The sequence below is a fragment of the Verticillium alfalfae genome, genomic scaffold (assembly GCF_000150825.1).
Source record: "Verticillium alfalfae VaMs.102 supercont1.4 genomic scaffold, whole genome shotgun sequence".
Lineage (NCBI taxonomy): Eukaryota > Fungi > Ascomycota > Sordariomycetes > Glomerellales > Plectosphaerellaceae > Verticillium > Verticillium alfalfae.
This window is the reverse complement of record NW_003315035.1, coordinates 333,124-345,542: the sequence shown is the minus strand read 5'-3', so window position 1 is coordinate 345,542 and position 12,419 is coordinate 333,124. Positions and strand designations below refer to the sequence as shown.

The 12,419-nt window shown below is 56.6% G+C and overlaps 6 protein-coding genes across 6 annotated transcripts; 4 read left to right on the top strand and 2 right to left on the bottom strand.

Moving 5' to 3' along the window:
- Positions 1-42: 42 nt before the first annotated feature.
- On the top strand, positions 43-552 carry VDBG_03517 (conserved hypothetical protein; the record flags this gene model as incomplete). The annotated part of the gene is made up of 1 exon (XM_003005518.1): positions 43-552. The coding sequence occupies one exon, from the start codon at positions 43-45 to the stop codon at positions 550-552; it is 510 nt and encodes a 169-aa protein (XP_003005564.1).
- A 529-nt stretch (positions 553-1,081) lies between these two features.
- VDBG_03516 (predicted protein) lies at positions 1,082-2,335 on the top strand (the record flags this gene model as incomplete). Its single annotated transcript, XM_003005517.1, has 3 exons — positions 1,082-1,105; positions 1,168-2,029; positions 2,100-2,335. The coding sequence occupies 3 exons, from the start codon at positions 1,082-1,084 to the stop codon at positions 2,333-2,335; spliced, it is 1,122 nt and encodes a 373-aa protein (XP_003005563.1).
- Positions 2,336-2,795: 460 nt separating this feature from the next.
- On the top strand, positions 2,796-4,608 carry VDBG_03515 (conserved hypothetical protein; the record flags this gene model as incomplete). Its single annotated transcript, XM_003005516.1, has 6 exons — positions 2,796-2,885; positions 2,943-3,095; positions 3,226-3,337; positions 3,386-3,815; positions 3,905-4,431; positions 4,505-4,608. The coding sequence occupies 6 exons, from the start codon at positions 2,796-2,798 to the stop codon at positions 4,606-4,608; spliced, it is 1,416 nt and encodes a 471-aa protein (XP_003005562.1).
- A 234-nt stretch (positions 4,609-4,842) lies between these two features.
- On the bottom strand, positions 4,843-6,240 carry VDBG_03514 (conserved hypothetical protein; the record flags this gene model as incomplete). Its single annotated transcript, XM_003005515.1, has 3 exons — positions 4,843-5,590; positions 5,651-6,026; positions 6,117-6,240. 3 exons carry the CDS (start codon positions 6,238-6,240, stop codon positions 4,843-4,845), a joined length of 1,248 nt encoding a protein of 415 aa, XP_003005561.1.
- A 1,090-nt stretch (positions 6,241-7,330) lies between these two features.
- Positions 7,331-9,197, bottom strand: VDBG_03513 (FAD monooxygenase; the record flags this gene model as incomplete). The annotated part of the gene is made up of 5 exons (XM_003005514.1): positions 7,331-7,758; positions 7,857-8,192; positions 8,292-8,834; positions 8,901-9,026; positions 9,080-9,197. 5 exons carry the CDS (start codon positions 9,195-9,197, stop codon positions 7,331-7,333), a joined length of 1,551 nt encoding a protein of 516 aa, XP_003005560.1.
- Positions 9,198-10,423: 1,226 nt separating this feature from the next.
- On the top strand, positions 10,424-12,005 carry VDBG_03512 (taurine catabolism dioxygenase TauD; the record flags this gene model as incomplete). The annotated part of the gene is made up of 3 exons (XM_003005513.1): positions 10,424-10,838; positions 10,901-11,295; positions 11,355-12,005. The coding sequence occupies 3 exons, from the start codon at positions 10,424-10,426 to the stop codon at positions 12,003-12,005; spliced, it is 1,461 nt and encodes a 486-aa protein (XP_003005559.1).
- Positions 12,006-12,419: the final 414 nt, after the last annotated feature.

Sequence of the window (12,419 nt, the reverse complement as noted above, 5' to 3'; positions counted from 1 at the left end):
ACAGATGGCACAGCCCGATCTGTCGGTGGCTACGAGGAGCGGATGAGCGACGACGGCTCGGCAAGCCTCGTAGGCTTTGGCGAAGGCGCCAACAGTACCGTCTCCGGTCCCATCTACCACCGCCGGCCGATTCCTGGCCTGGTGAACGCGCAGAGTGGTTCCGGTGTGCAGTGGGGGCTGGAAAGGAACAATTCGGGACTCAGCGACACGCCGAGAAGCCGCGGGGATGTCATCATGGGCGGGGACACACCAACAAGTGCTGCAGCGATGCAGCAGCGGAGGGACGCCAAGTTTGCGGATGGGTTCGCTGCCGAAAGCGGCCGTGACGAAGATATGTTCGTAGATCCGAGCAACCGCACACCAGGGTCGGCGGGGCAGTCTCCATTCACTGCGCAGCCGCCTGGAGCCCAGCAGGCGTTTATGCCGGGGCGGATGCCGACGTCGACCGCGCGGGACGCCGTCGAACGCATGGTCGGCGCCGGCGGGCTGGATGGCAGTGAACCTAGAGGTGCAGCCCAGCCAGGGCAATTCGAGTTCGAGGAACGCAAGTAGATGCGTGGTGGCCGTCTGCATTGGCTCTTGGACCGGCGCGTGTCACGATTATGTCTTGGGTAGGGTGACTTGTGGCGCGGGATCTGTTTCTTTGGAGAGACGCGGAGATGCAGGAAGTCGCGTCGAGGACAATGGTAACGGCATGTACCTTGGTGAGACGAGGTTTTGCAGACCGCCGGTCCCGTTTAACGTCTATATGCTGACGAATTGAGAGGTGAACCAATCCTCAAGATTTGCTTCCTCGTCTGCATCTTGAAGTTGACTACGCCTTTCGTGTTGCTGGTGCATCACTGAGTATTTACGAGGATATTCTAGCGCCTACTGAAAGGGTCGCTGCCCGTTTTATTGCCTTTTCATTGTGGAACGGCAACTGCCCTTTGGGCGCATGCCTCAATCAGTCAAGATTGATTGTTCTTTACAAAAGGCCAGTACCCATCATTTTGCCTCTAAACTATTTCCCTAGTGGTTCGACCTTGCACTCGATCGACTTGAATCACCAATATCAAGGCCTTAGCAGGTGGTCAGCACGATGAAGCAACCCATGGCCAGACGCGTGAGTTTCAAGCTGAACCTTGCAGACATGACTTGATCACAACTAACCGATCGTCGATGCAGGTGAGAAGGTCGTCATTATCAACCATGCCCAAACAACCTACTGGAAACAAACAGCGGGTGAACCGTCGCCGAGACTCTGCCGACATCAGAGAAGCCGCCAGAAAAACACGTGAGAGACAGGCGCGCGCAGAGGATCGATCTGCCGTCACTAGCCAAGCCGTTGCTCGAACAATGCTCAGGGGTCGCAAGGTCACGCCTGCCGGCACCTGGCTGCAGAACCCCGACAACAAGGACAAGAGCTTTCTCCTCGAAAGACTGCCCATTGAGCTTCGCTACGACATTTATGATGAGGTCCTCTCAGACATGAATCCCAACATAAGCTACGTGACTGTTCGCTATGTTCAGCGACGACGATGCTGTGCCATGACTCTTGGCACCATGAGTAAGGAGTCCAAGTGGCGTTGGGGCGACGATCTCATCGAGGCCATCCCCGAGATGCGTCAGCTCGTTGAGCGACACATTGGCACGCACCGACAGATCGCGCAAAGACCTCTCAGCACCGTCCGCAAGAACAAGGACCTGGCTGTGTATTGCTTCGAGCCGAGTCACACGGCTGTCGATTGGCGGCTAGTCATCAACAAGGCGGCGAGCATTCGCACGCTGGGACCCGATGTTCGCAACATTGGCATCCGCATCGACGGCAACCACGCGGGCGGACTCAAAGGTCAGAACTACTCTTCGTCGCACCGCTTGTGCGGCCCTGGATTCAAATGCGACTCAATATGCCCCTCGCAGCTGGTTGACTTCATCGACAACTTTTCACACGTGAAACATGTGTACCTGCTTATCATGCTGCAGGCCCACCATATGCGGGTGGGTAAGAGCAAGGCGAATGTACGCAGCCTCATCAAGTATCTTGTTGGTATGTATTGTTCCTCGATGACCTGATGGCTGGAGACGAGTTGGTGCTGGGTAACTGACCGTGACACTAGGCCCAAGCAAATCTGATGATCGTGCCAAGTTCGAAGACCGCTCGCGCGTATGGGTTGAAATCAAGGCGGAGGAGGGCAAGGCGGAACTGACCGAAGAAACGTATTCCACCTTCAGGGTCGCGCGTCAGGCCATGGGCCTGCTGTCACGCAACACCGGCATGCATCGGAGCCTACCGCTTTCGAATCGCAAGGAGATCAAAGTCCGGGTCCTGGTCACGTCGTTTTACCTCCAGTAAGCCTCAGACAGCCTTCCTACAAGAAGAGCAAGTGGGGGCTCAGGAGAACATCAGCAAGCATGCTTGAGGCACAAGAGGACATTTAGGCATATCAGCTTTACTTGCTTACGTTGGCAGCAAAGCAGGCGGGCGCTTTGGGGGAAAGGTAGATTATACAACAGCTCTCAGTAGAAGACAGGACGCAAATTCAATATCTTATGCTCTCATCTGCAACAAATCTTGGACATGACTTCGCCATAAGAGTTCAAGGCCGTTAGCACTAATTTCCAAATGACAGAAATCGGTCTAGGGTGGAGACATTCGGCACCGACATCGGAAGTCATCGCCGAACATGTCCGGCCCTCATTCCCGACGATCCTCGACACAACGCCAAGCCATCAAGGCTCTTCAAGCCAGTCAACCGCTTACCACCCCATACAAAAGACTGCATGTTGTTTTGTATCATCCCTTCCACGTCACCATGGTTCAGTCAGCACCCAGAGACAAGGCCGGCAGGACGATGACGCAGCTTCGCGAAGGCGTGAGCGATGGGCTGGGCGCCCTCAAATTGGTACGTCTGGCCGTCTGTCTTGACGGATAAGGCCCTCGGCTGATATAGGAAGTACAGGCGCTGTCGACAACGGCCCCGAAGCTGCTGGTGTCGTGGCTCTATGTGCCCGTCGGCATCATGGTGATGCTTGCATTTTGTTTCGCCGTCCACGTTGGTCTGCGTGCCGCAGGCGTGTCTTTTCTCTTCATCTGTCGCTTGCCTGGTGCTTTTGTTTGCTGTGCTTTTGCTTTCTGAATTGGCTGTTGGCGCGCGAAAGACGAAATTCGTCGTCGACTTGATCGACGTGCCTGTGAGCTGCTCCCTGTGGAACGAAACTTGCTGCGGAGCTAACGGAACGCAGGCGGGCTGGTCCCTTCGCTGGATCAACGTCATGTTTACGCCGTCTTTCATCCTTTTACCCCTGAGTCCAGCCATTGGAATCATGGAAGTTCTGAAGATCATTGCTGTGTTTCGTACGTACCACATGCGTGCTTCGTTGGAATCTCACTGACCCCCTTCAGTTTTGGGCTTCCTTGCCATGATGGCCCTGGCTGCATATCTCACGCGTGGCATCCAGCTTGTCACCGGTTCTTCAAAGCGAGCCATCGCGGAGCGTGCTGAAGAGATGGGGAACGAGACGGATGAGATCCCCTTGGCTGCAGCACCTCGCGGCGAAGAATCATCGTCGGCGCCAACATCTGCACCCATTTCAGCTGTCCCGTCGTCCGTATCTTTGAACACCCTCGCCCCCTTGCCACCTTCGCGCAACGCCTCTCATGTTTTTCTCTCGGACACTCTACGCTCCGGTGGTCACCATCTGAACGAGACTTCAGCTCTCAATGTCTCTCCCTCGCTGCCGCCGCAGGTTCCCCTTCCACATCCACGGACACAGATCTGGGCCGCTTGGCTCACCCACCACAGCGACCACCTCACATACGGTGCCCTCTTGCTGTTCGCTGGCATTCCGCTGTATTATAGTTCGGTCTATGCCATGCCCCTCCAGCTCAGCGCCACAATCCTGGCTTACTTCGCCGCCCTAGCCATTCCCCTGAGCTGGCGTCAATACATCCACCCGGTCCTCGTCACAGCCCTCATCAGCGTCCTCACTCTCTGGGCGCTCGCCGGCGGCGGCCCCTCTCCAAAGCCCTGGCCCCCTACCGAACTGGCGCCACTTACCTCCGCCTCTGGTCCGGCGACGCAACGTCCGCCCTCCCCGGCGCCGGCGACATGCTCGCCACCGTCCTCGACGCCTCCATCGTCTCTCTCGCGCTGCCCATGTACCAGTACCGCCGCGAGCTGCGCGCCCACTTCCTCGCCATCGTCCTGCCGAACCTCGTCCTCGCCGTCGCGAGCCTCTTCTGCTACCCGGTCGTCTGCTACGCCATCGGCATCGAGGCCCGGCGCGCCCTCGCCTTTGCGTCGCGAAGCCTGACCCTCGCGCTGGCAATCCCGGCAACAGAGAACCTAGGCGGCGACGTCAATGCCGTGGCGGCGCTGGCCATCTTCAGCGGCATCGCGGGCGTTCTCATCGGGGAGAGGATGTTGCGCTGGATGCGGATTCCGGAGGGTATGTCCTTCTTCTACTTCCTCTCCTCTCCTTTCTCTCTCTCTCTCGCGCGCTCGAGAACTGACTGTTACAGACGATTATGTCACGAGAGGTGTCACGCTTGGGGCCAACTCGTCGGCGATTGCCACGGCCGTGCTATTGAGGACGGACCCCCCGCGGCGGCGCTGTCGAGTCTAAGCATGAGTTTGTTTGGCACCATGACCGTGTTGCTGACGTCCATTCCACCGATCGCCGGGGTTGTGCGGTCATTGGTGTCGCTATAGTCATGGCTGTGGTAGAAGACTGCTGGCTTCTGCAGGTTGGGCAATAGTTTCTGGTGTATGCAGAGTCTTTATTTTTTTTGGCACTGCTAGCAAATGATGTTCACGAGTCCACGCTTTTGGTCTATTTTCATGATCTGGCAAGGCCCAGCTATACCCTGCTATTCAGGGACCACCCCTTGGCGAGTCCCCTCGAGAGGGCAAGAAACAAGATGCCAATAGCAAGAGTCGCGCCGGCCCATCCCCATGCTCCGTCATAGCCAAACTCCCTTCGCAGCGCGCCGGCGATCGGAGGGCCAAATAGCAGCGCAAAGGACATGACCGTGAAGGCCATGCCGAACCTCGTGCCGATATATGCCGGATCGGGCGTCAGACGCACAAAGATGGTGGGCTGCAGGGCAAAAAAGGTGCCGACGACGAAGCCGTAAATGACCGCCAGGGTGATGAGGCCCGCCGAATTCTGGGCTGCCATGAAGCAAAAGGCCGAGAGGCAGAGGGTCGCCGTGGCCATGACGGACATGTTCATGGCGCCTACCTGGGCGGCGAAGAAGTTGGGGACGATGCGGCCAAAGATGGACGATGCGTTGAGGATGGCGAGGATGTAGGTGGCGAGGCCGGCGCTCACTATGCCGTTGTCGAGGGCGAAGCTCTGGATGTATACGAACGGGGTGTAGATGCCTAGCAGGACAAAGACGCAGGCTGCGAGGAAAGCCAGGTACGGCATATCGTGAGTGACGGAGCGGTCGACAAAGGCGCGGCGCTTCGCGGAGACTTTTGGCGTCTCGAGGGCCATGACGGCGATGCCCATGGTCACTAGACAGATGAGAGCTACTGTCCGAACAGCCCAGGAGAAGCCGACGGCTTTCTGTAGATTCCGAAATACAACGGGCAGGATGAGACTGGTCATCTTAGCTGGTCATCCAGATCTTCATATTGAGAAAAGAAAAAGGACGACGTACCCTCCTACACCACTACCTGATGCGGCCACGCCGTTCGCCAAGGGTAGGTTGCGGTCAAACCAGAGTGAGGGCAGAGCAACGCCGAGAACGGCAAGACAGCCCATGCCGATACCGATGACAACGCCTTGAGACAGTAGGAGCTGCCACAGCTTGGTCGAAAAGCTCTGCGCAACGGTCCCCAGCACGATGAGTAACGAACCGAGCCACAGTTGCTGGCGGGAGTAGCCCAAGTCATAGACCGGGCCGGCCACGAATCCCAGAAACACCATCAAGAAACTCTGGAGAGACCCAATAGTTGATATCTCGAAGGGGGTGTGGTAGCGGAGAAGATCCTTCTCATAAAACGCCTGGAAGCTGCCGAAACTCGAGATGAGCCCTGGAGGCGTCAGCATGAAGGCACATCATATAACGACTCTCGTCACCAAAGGTTTGGCTTGAGACATCTTTAAAAAAATCCAGAACTTACCCCAGGTATTGAAGTAGATGAAAAACGCCCCAAGCACTTGAAGCCATGCCTTCAGGCCCTTGTTTGGGCGCTGCTGCGGCTTTGGGGGTTGTTCTGCTGGCACGGCGTCATCTGGCACTCCCATTTTTGGTTCATTGTGCATCAGCACTTCTCCAGCTTGATCTCCGTCATGTGCAGACGGCATACTCAGTTTTGACCAGGTTTGCTTCAATCCAAAGAGTACGACACATAAGGCCTCCAGAACCCGGCGTTCCAGGTACAGACGTCCACCTGTTGCGGTAGAATTCTGTCGACCATTCGGCCTTGGATTATTCCCAGTCAGGTAAGCTCATTAATGATTCCTGATTGAGCCGGGTCTCGGCACTGCAAGTTTGTGAAGAGCATGGAACACCCAAGGCGGTCGGTCGGTCTCATCACATCATCACGAAAAGTGGCGACGGAAAACGCCCAACTCGGAAGGTTGCATTGTGGAACTGGCTTGCCCCCTGGCATGTCCTGCGACCCCGTTTAATAGCAGCACCGCCTGTGACGCCAGCCTGCTGCCCATGGAATCCTCGATCAGAGAGACAGGCGTGCATATCATGCACACTGACATGTGTAGAGCATGTGTGGGGGGGGGGGAGCTAAATGGTGTCTTCAGTAGGCCAGCTGCAATACCTGGTGGTGTGAGAACCTAGTCCCATGGCAGTGAAGGATTAGGCCAGGATCTCGCTCGCACACCGAGTCAAGATGCCGAGGCTTGGCAAACCGCGCGGCAATCTCCTTACCACTAACAGCGCCACTGACATCGTTTGCCTCAACGTAGTTGCGGATTTTCCCCACGCTTTAGTGCTGTTTTGAAATGCGCGAAGAGGTTGCGCGAGGTGCATTAGAAGCTTACTGCTAGCACCCAGAGCTATGTGCCTCGGCCAAGGCATAATGGCTAATGCTGATGGCGGTAAGGGCCTTTCCCCACGGCGACGAGACTTGGCAGAGCTTAACTCCTCGGAACCAGAGTTAGGATCACTGTAAGCGTTTCTATACGTTCGAGCTGTTTGGCTTATGTTCAGAACCGTCAATCCAGCATAGCTCGAAGAACGCTTCGGAATGCTTCCCGATGCAAAGGGCAAGCAATCATCGGCGATTGTCACTGTGGAGGCAAAGCCCAGCGAAGAAATGGCCTAATCATCAAACGGCCTCTAAGCCACTTCAATTTGCCGCTTGACTCGTGCTGTCTACGTCAAGTATGAAAGATAATTCCTCCACTCCTGGTCGTTGTTCCCAACGAAACCGACGTACAAGTCGGGCCGGACAATGACCACATAGTTGTCTGTTGGACGAACCCAGTTGGCCCAGAAAACCTCAACGCCTGGAGAAACATCGGCGTGCGCCTCAGCACCCTCTGGCCGGGGGAGAACCCTGAATGTGCGGGCGACGCCGTCGCTGATAGCCTTGTTCGCTTCCCCACCGGCCCGCGACTCGGGCCTTCCGACGTGCAGAATCAGGTGTCTGCCGTACGAGAGAAGAGAGTACAACCGCTTGGCCTCAGCGTCTAGCGTCGGCATCAGGTACAGATCAGGGCAACGGTGCCCCGCCGTCCAGATGCCAACGGAGGAGTCGTGGATAAGCTTTGAGCCGATGCCATCGTAAGATACCCCCATGCCTGAAGCATAGCACGTCAGTTCAGAGAATTACGTATCGTGCGACAACAAAACTGGAGAGGTCGGGCAGAAGAAAGCGAAGACGAGAACTTGGGCTTACCAGTGATGTAGCCGGCGTTCCTCTCAATTGCGGAGACATAGCTCTTCGCAGTCCGCACAGTCTCCCGAACCAGGGTCGCTGCGACGTCGATCACACCCTGGGCAACGACTCGTCTTTCGGAGTCATAGCTCTTTATCAGATCCTGCGCCGCCGTCTTGTTGGCCGTCTTGTTGGTGAGCACATATGCGAGTCGCCATGCGAGACCGAAGGCGTCGGCAATACCCGTGTTGAGGCCCTGTCCGCCATTGACCGAGTGGACATGAGCTGCGTCGCCAGCCAATATGACGCGGCCTTGGCCTTCTTTGGTAACAAACGTTGAGGCGATGCGCTCCTTGACTGTTGTTCGGCGTTAGCGATTTCAGACCTCAGAGGCTTGTTTCTCCTGACGTCCACGCGAGATGTCAGATCGATTCGTGTACCCACCTTCAAACGTACTGAACCACTCGGTCCAGACAAAGTCGACCCGGTGTGGCGCCATGTGTGCCCGGATCGACTCCTTCGCCCTCTCCTCGGTGATTTCTCCCTCGAGAAGGACATAGAAACGAGCCAGGTCCCGCTCCCGCGGGATCCACGCCACGCGGCTCTCCTGGTTCAGCTGAAACGTGACGATCTCCGAACAGACGGGGAAATCAGTATCGATGAACGTGTCCAGAACGGCCCACGTCATCTCAGGCTTGGTGCCGGTAAAGTTGACGCCCAGGGCCGTCCTGATCGTCGACCGTGCACCATCTGCGCCGACCACATAGCGACTGCGAATCGTTCGGCCGCCACTCGTCCCTACGATGACGTCCTCGTCACCCTCATTGATACTGGTAACGTGTTCACCGTAGAGCACGGGTGACTTCATCCGTGATGAGAGAGCCTTTTCCACCAGAGGCTGGCCGAGCATCAAGAAGTTTTTGCGATGTGTGTGCTTCAAGCTCGTCCACCAGTGGCTCTGACGAGACTTGAATTCACCATCAGCAAAGGTCGAGCTGGCTGGCAGGAGCGTTAATGAATTAATTGTTCAAGGCTCCCTTGGGAAGTGCGCAAGCTTTATCTTACTGTTACAGGTGATACCCTCGGGGAGAAGCTCGTCAAGGATACCGACGACCTCGAGGTACTGTTGCGTTCGGGCGTTGAGAGCATCAGCCCTGCCAATGGCAAGAGGTGCTGCCTTGGCATCTACGGCTGTTAGTCTTGTACTTTTTCTTCCGCAGCTTCATGAGGAGATTCCAACGCACCGAGAATACACACGTTTACTCCGAGCTGCTCGCACAGATATCCTGTGAGGAGGCCTGTCGGGCCGCCGCCAACGACCACAAGATCCACGTTGATTTCGTCTCGCGAGATTGAGCCCATGATGATAGAAGTGTTGTGTTGTTTCTTGCAAGTTCACACGCTGGTAACCTCAGAGGCGTCTTTGAAAGCAAGGTCATTCAGTTTCTGACAGCCAATCTAATACGGAGATGCTGTGAGCAGTATCGTGAGCCATCTATGTGGCGTCGTCGCATGAGTCGTGCTTGTGACGTTGCCCTACTTGAGATTGAGGAACCTCAACCCAGACTGGACATGACGCCGAAGTCCGCAGTGGTATCGCCAACCCGATGTGGAGAGTTCCGGCACGCGGATCCCGCGTTGGGGGTCCCTGGGGTGGCCAGTTTGAACCCTTGGTCCATTCGTATTACACCGACGAGGGCCTAGTTTCAGGGCCAACATGATCTTCATCTTAGATCACGCATGCCAGGGAACACTGCGATGTGCCCGCCAAGGTTCATATGCACATCACTCGCACCTTGGGTTGATCCCAAACCGCAACCCACTGTAACCCTGGTGCGCTTTAGGAAGGTGTCCCGCCGCTAGATTCAGTCACGGGCGCTTCCGGTCCGGGAAGGTCTAGCGGAAATATATCGGAACGCCGAACCCAAGTACCGCGCGCGCCGATCACATTCGGAAGGTGGGACGATACCAGCCGTTCGCTGCCCATCTGGAGCTTAGTTTGTTCATGTCACCTTCGAAGATCCTCTTGCACGTCACACCTCCAGGTTCCAGGCTCAGGCTCCGGCTCTTGGTCTGTGTTGCCACTCACAGTTGGCCGCAAGGCTTGCTAACCCTATCCCTGACACTGCGTTTTTTGAGGACCCCCACAGCACCACCCTCTCGGAGGAGACGAAGGCAGATTTTCCTGTCACGGCAAGTTTGCCGGCAACTCCATTCAGGGGATGACGCTGTGGATGTCTCCGAGTTGCTGGTTGGATCCCATTGTGGCGCGAGTGACACCCACCTTTGACTCGTCTTCCTTGACAGGCTGTGAAGCCCTATGAGGCTTGTGGGCCATGTTGTGCCTAGCCGCTTTACTTCAGGTAAGCTGGGTGTCTTTGGGCTCATGGGAGGGATGTCATGCCCTCGGATTTCAAGCAGAGTAGCAACTTGTTCATATCCATTATACATATGTGACATTTTACTTACCCTTACCCGACTTGGTGCGCTGCCCCAGACCAGACAAACTGACACTTCATTTTCTATTCCCTCAATACTCATCTCCAGAGAGCTGTCTCAGAAGCTCATACAGGTCCTGTTCAGAAATCATGCCTTCCCTGGTAGAGGCCCGTCCCAGGCAGCCGTCGCCCGAACTCAAACTGCTGTCAAGTCTCGACACTGGTTTCGGCGAAGAAGGCCTGGAAACTGCTGCCAAGGTCCTCGACGTTATCTGCCAGTATCGGCTGAGAAGGGCTGAGCACTCAGAGGTCCCTGATATCGAGGGCAGGCTAGGCTTTTTGTCCATGGTCTATGGACATGTCAGGGCCAACTCCCCCATCCTCATGTGTCTGCCCGCCTTCCCTTTCAAGTCGCCCAACTCTCGAGACAAAGTCCTGGGCCGCCTGCCCGATAAGGCCGAGGAGTTTGCCCTCGCTCATCTCAATGGTCTCTGTGCCGCCATCGGAGATATTTATGCGCCAGGCGCAAAGCTCACAATCGTTTCCGACGGACTGGTATATAATGGTAAAACTCCAGTGCTCCCCTAAATCATCGCCCCAACCGCGTGGCTAACCAGTTATCCTCAGACCTGCTCAGCGTGCCGGACCGCGATGTCTGGGCCTACGGTGAGGCACTTCGTCAGATGGCCTGGGCCAAAGGGTTCGAGCACATCAGATTCTCGCGGCTCCAGGATCTCGTGCACCTGCCCAACCTGCCCAGCTCGCTGAATGAGATCACATATGTCGCAAACGCCACCAACTTCCGTCGACAGCTTCTCAACACATTCGGCCGCAGCGACTACGACCCCTCAACAGAAATTACCAAGAACGAAGACACCTGCCAAACATATAGAGGCTATATCAAGTTTCTCGAAACCGATCTTGCGCTCGTTTATCCAGTCGGCGAGGACAACGGACGTTCCAAGTCCAGCTACAAGAAGGGGATCGAGTACATCTCGAAGCAGATGCTCCAGCGCGGTGATGTGCGTCCTCCTTCCTCACAGAGTGTCGCTTCTTGGTTTAACTGACCTGGTCATGGTAGGCCTTTGCGCGTGCTGTCCGCGAAAACTATCGCGACCACTTGCGCCTCTCCATCCACCCCTCCACCGGCCGTACGAAGCTCTCCATCAACACCCTGCCAACGACAACGAGCTACACCACGCCATGGCACTGCAGCATCGCATTCAGGCTTGACGGCTCCTCGACCACTGGTCCTAGGGCCGTGTTCGACAACGACCCCGCTTACGAGCTGGTTCTGGAGGATGGCAAGCCCAGCTACTACCGCGAACGGAGCGATCTCTTCGCGTGGAATGCGGGCGTCGCGTACGAGCCTCTGTACCCATCCGGTTTGATGATCCGACCCGCGGCAGGGCCCAAGACTCTATCCATTCGCAATGTCGACGCCGCCAAGGTGCGCGCGCTATCGGAGCGCAACTCGCCCGTCATCCTGCGCGGTTTCACGGAAACGAGAAATCGTGACCTGTTCGTGGACAAGGCTCACGAGTTCGGAACGCCGCTGCCTTGGAAGTTCGGACTCGTGCTCGAAGTCAAGGACCAAGGAGCCGACTCTCGGGGCCTCAACAATGTCCTCTCAGCCGAATGGATGCCTTTCCACTTTGACGGGCTCTTCAAGACGGAGAAGAAGGTGCTCGAAGACGGCACGGAGAGAATGCTGCCCAACCCTCCAAAGTAAGTCCCTGTCATCAAGGAGATTGCACTGAAAACCCGGTGAAAGACAAGAGGCTCACATGCGCATGGCCACAGGTTCCAGTTCTTCACCGCCGTCACCCCCTCGCCAAAAGACACAGGCTTCACCCTCTTCACACCCTCGCGCCTCGTCTTCCAGAATCTGCCCACCTGGCTGCCGCTTGCGCGCCTCTCGCAGCTGACCTGGTGCGTCTCAACCTCATCCTTCAACGCCACAACCATGACGGGCCTGCCACTCGTCGTCCCCCACCCGACGACGGGCGAGCCCTGCTTCCGCTACCACGAGCCCTGGCCCCAGAGCAAGACGACGTTTGACGCCACCGACGTTGCCATCGAGGGCGTCTCAGCCGAGGAGAGTGCAGAGATCTGCGCAGTCCTCGACGCGCTGTGCACGACAGGC